General features: G+C 51.7%; 1 protein-coding gene across 1 annotated transcript; it reads left to right on the top strand.

Annotated features, from left to right (window-relative positions):
- The first annotated feature begins 1,862 nt into the window (after positions 1-1,862).
- On the top strand, positions 1,863-4,075 carry ATOH1 (atonal bHLH transcription factor 1). The gene has a single exon (XM_032633461.1). It carries the CDS (start codon positions 2,025-2,027, stop codon positions 3,084-3,086), a length of 1,062 nt encoding a protein of 353 aa, XP_032489352.1. The 5' UTR covers positions 1,863-2,024; the 3' UTR covers positions 3,087-4,075.
- Positions 4,076-4,511: the final 436 nt, after the last annotated feature.

The raw sequence follows: 4,511 nt of genomic DNA, 5'->3' as shown, positions 1-4,511 counted from the left end.
CTAGCTTCCTCTGCCCACCTGATGGAAAAGGGAGGGTGAAGAAAAAGAGCTTCCTGTTTATTCTCAGGCCAAAAGAAATGTATTTCACCATGAACAACACACACACAGAGTCCATCTAACACACACACAGAGTCTATCTCCATAAAGCTACAGAAGATATATATATAGTCTATCCAAAACTAAATCCAGTCTAGTCCCAGAGATTCTTTTGCCCAAGGAGTTCTAAATGGCAGGTTAGATCAAGTCCCTGCGAATACTAGCAAGAACAACTTTTCAGTCGTTTCTGGGCACTGCAAAACCAGGTTCCACGGAGCTCTCTCTGCTGGCGTTTCTTTATCTTGTCCACAGGACGAAACTCCTTTAGGGACGGCAGCCACCGCTAGTGCTAGGCACTAGCACCGGCGGGTAGCGTCCCACTGCCGCGCCGCAGGTAAGGTGCAGGAGAGCGTCCCGAGGCGGAGCGGGGTTGGGCGCCAGCAAGTGCGTGCCCGGGGCCAGGGCGTTTCTGATTGGCTTTTTGCTGTGACTCCCCCAGCTCCCCCCCTCCCCTGCAGGCGCGGGAGGAGGGTGGTGCTCCCTCGGGAGACCGCGTCCCAGCTTCGTCCAGGACCTCCTGGGTTTCAGCGCTCCGGCCGGTGGCCATGGCGGGGCGGGGGTCGGGGTGTGGGGAGTGACGGCAGGGAGAGCACACCCTAACTGATCAGATCTGGGGTGGAGGGAGTTAGGCTGTGGTTTCTCAGCGTTTGCCGGAGAAGCCTCGCGCCGTATTAAACCTGGGGCTCCTGAGTCAGAAGGGTAGGTAACTCCGGACTTCTGTACCTTGAGAGTGTTCAGTCAGAATTGACTGGAACGCAGGTGCTTTTCCTTTTTCTTTGGGCACCCTCCCATTGCTCCGCATTTAGTAAGGAGTCTTACCGTGGTTGCCGGAACTGTAGAATATCCCTGCCCTAACACTACTCAGCGGAGAGTTTCTTGCAGATTACTATCCTAGTTGGCCGCAGGGTGCTGGGAAAAGGGGACGGAGGGAATTTGGGGGCGAGGGGGTCTGGAATTTGGTACATTCTATAACTGTACCAGAGCTTTACTTTTCGTCAAGAAAAGGACTACATAAAGTCGATCTAGAGCGAGAGATGAAAAATGAGAAACGTATTCGGAGACCGCATTTTTTTTTAAAAATTCTAACATTGATTTTAAATGGTGGACGTCATTTAGCAATTATATATCTATGAACACGTAGATTATGAAAGATTTTTATATACATACATGTATTATATGCATGCACATACAAGTATACGTAATGTCATATTATATACGAGAGATTTTAAATGTGTGGGCACAAACGGTGGGAGCTGCGATCCCAGCTTGAAGACAGCAAAGGGCAGGCGCGCTTCAATCCTCTCCCCGAGGGCCCTCCTCACGCCAGGTGCGTCCAGCCTCGCCTGGAGCCGCTCGCCCGCCCGCGGCCGCGCACTTCTGACCCGAATCGACTCGGCCTCCAGCCAAGAGTCCGCTCCGCATCCGCTCCCGCACTCCAGCAACTGGCGGGAGTGATACAACACCGGAGTCAAATTACAACCCGCAATTAACATATGAATTTACGAACGAAAAAGAAAGGAGCAGGGAAGAAAGAAAAAAAAAAAAAAAAAAACCCCTAGAGCGGGCGCACGAACGCTCGGTTAGCAGGAACTTTTCCCCGGGTGTAAAAACTCTTTGATTGGCTGCTCGCACGCGCCTGCCCGCGCCCTCCATTGGCTGAGCAGACACGCGACCGGCGCGAGGAGGGGGCTGGGAGACGAGCGGGGGGAGACACACTGGCGCGTGCCGCTTTTTAAAGGGGCGCAGCGCCTTCAGCAACCGGAGAAGCTTCGTTGCACGCGACCTGGTGTGTGATCTCCGAGTGGGTGGGGGAGGGTTGAGGAGGAAAAAAAATAAGACATTGCAGTAGAGACCTGGGAAGGGTTTTTTTGTTGAGCTTGTTTGCCAGCGGCTCCTCCAACCCTGCGCCTCCGAGCTTCTGCAGTGCAATGTCCCGCCTGCTGCATGCACAAGAGTGGGCTGAAGTGAAGGAGCTGGGGGACCACCACCGCCATCCCCAGCCGCACCACCTCCCGCAGCCGCCGCCATCACAGCCACCTGCGACCCTGCAGACGAGAGAGCATCCGGTCTATCCGGCCGAGCTGTCCCTCCTGGACAGCACCGACCCACGCGCCTGGCTGGCTCCCACTTTGCAGGGCATCTGCACGGCACGCGCCGCCCAGTACTTGCTCCATTCCCCAGAGCTGGGTGCCTCCGAGGCCGCGGCGCCCCGGGACGAGGCGGACGGCCGGGCAGAGCTGGTGAGAAGGAGCGGCGGCAGTGGCAGCAGCAAGAGCCCGGGGCCCGTGAAAGTGCGGGAACAGCTGTGCAAGCTGAAAGGCGGGGTGGTGGTAGACGAGCTGGGCTGCAGCCGCCAGCGCGCCCCTTCCAGCAAACAGGTGAACGGGGTGCAGAAGCAAAGGAGGCTAGCGGCCAACGCCAGGGAGCGACGCAGGATGCACGGGTTGAACCACGCCTTCGACCAGCTTCGCAACGTTATCCCGTCCTTCAACAACGACAAGAAGCTGTCCAAGTACGAGACCCTGCAGATGGCCCAGATCTACATTAACGCCTTGTCCGAGCTGCTTCAAACGCCCAGCGGCGGGGACCAGCCGCCGCCGCCGCCAGCATCATGCAAGAGCGGACACCACCAACTTCGCGCCGCCGTCCCCTACGAAGCAGGCGCGGGCACCGCGACCGCGGCGGGGACGCCGCCAGCCTCGGGAGTGGGGCAGCGGCCGACCCCGCCCGGAAGCTGCCGGACTCGCTTTTCGGCCCCGGCCTCCGCTGGAGGATACTCGATGCAGCTGGAAGCTCTGCACTTCTCGACTTTCGAGGACAGCGCCCTGACGGCGGCGATGATGGCGCAAAAGAACTTGTCGCCTTCGCTGCCTGGGGGCATCCTGCAGCCAGTGCAGGAAGAAAGTAGCAAAACTTCGCCGCGGTCCCACAGAAGCGACGGAGAGTTTTCCCCCCATTCCCATTACAGTGACTCGGATGAGGCAAGTTAGGAAGGTGACAGAAACCCGGAAAACTGAGACAGAAACAAAATCACCCTTTCCCAGGGCGCGGAAAGCCCCACGGGCAAAGATCCCCGCACCCTTTTAAATTTTGCTAAGCGATGGTCGTTGTTTAGCAACGGCTTGGCTTCAGATGGCAGCTACATTTGATGGTTTGCAAAAGCCGCCGCTGTTCCAAACTCCCTATCGTCCATATTGTTCAGTGAAAGCTTGCTGTTAAAGTTGGGTTCTTTCCTCCCACAGTCGGCTCCCCTTGTAGAGAGATATGGTATAATTATATGTACTCATACATAGCATCATTATTCTAGTTCCCTGCTGCCAATACGCTGCTAAAACGTCGCATCTTCTTCTCTGTCACTGGTTTGTGTTTGATTTATTTTATACCCTGGGCATCCATCCCTGTGTGTTGCGCGCACTCACGTGTGGGAGAGTGAGTATTCCGAGGTTGTCTCCCAAAATGCATTATGAAACGCAAAGTTAATGCTTCCAAAGTGGATAACTTTTGACTATGGAACTGTCAGAAAGCAAGGAACTTTGAGGTTTCTATATCGTATAAACATACCCAGTATGTATATCGGACCGCGAGAACCTTGGCGTCTTTTAGGAAACTTGGCGCACGCACTTTATCAGCCGCTACTGCTGTGGCTCTGGGACAAACTCAACTGCCAATTGCAGACCAGTTTTGTTTCTGTTTTTTAAACACGGCCACTTACCCTTAAGCTCTTTGCAAATGTTTGTTTTTAAAAATTAAATAAAAAAACCACATCTAGTAGTGTCAAAAGCATTTGGTCAATTTTATTCTGCTTTGTTAATATTAGAAAACTTATTTATTATTGAGTGTTTGCTACCATTTCTACTTATCTCGATTCGTTTTTTTTTACATTTTCTACTCGAGATCATTTTATTTTAATTTAGCAAAGCCAACTGCCATTGTTTTATGTATTCCTTTTGCAAATGATAAAAATAAACGTGAAAATAACTTCTATTTGTCACTTACTTATTTCATTCTAATATAAGCATTAAAAAGTTTAAAATGACCTTGAAGATTTGGATTGTCTTCTATTAAATGCAAATTTGTGTGACCCTAGAGTTTTGAAGAAAAATTCCGTTACAGACCTTGTGCCTTCACACAGTACCAGAAATCCTATATAGAAAAGTGTTTAAGTCAATAATTAAATTGTGAGGTAAAACCTTTCCCAAACTTGCAGTACAATTGTGCCTCTAGAATCTCTCCAGGATCTTTCCATGCTTCCTTATTCCATTCCCAACAATTCCTGCAAGAAATTGAGATCTCTTAGGATCTAGCCAGGGGTAGTGAACTTTACCAGGATTAGCTATTTCACTTCATAAAAACTTTAGCCAGGCTGAAAGCTTTTCTTGTAGTTCAAATACACAACACAAGCTTTCTCTCCGTTC

This window comes from Phocoena sinus, chromosome 5 (genome assembly GCF_008692025.1).
Source record: "Phocoena sinus isolate mPhoSin1 chromosome 5, mPhoSin1.pri, whole genome shotgun sequence".
Lineage (NCBI taxonomy): Eukaryota > Metazoa > Chordata > Mammalia > Artiodactyla > Phocoenidae > Phocoena > Phocoena sinus.
Note: the sequence above shows the minus strand (reverse complement) of the source record. Positions and strands in the feature narration are given on the sequence as shown.

Excerpts from the sequence above, each read along its gene's own strand:
- ATOH1 (XM_032633461.1), top strand. The coding sequence starts at position 2,025 with ATGTCCCGCCTGCTGCATGCACAAGAGTGGGCTGAAGTGAAGGAGCTG.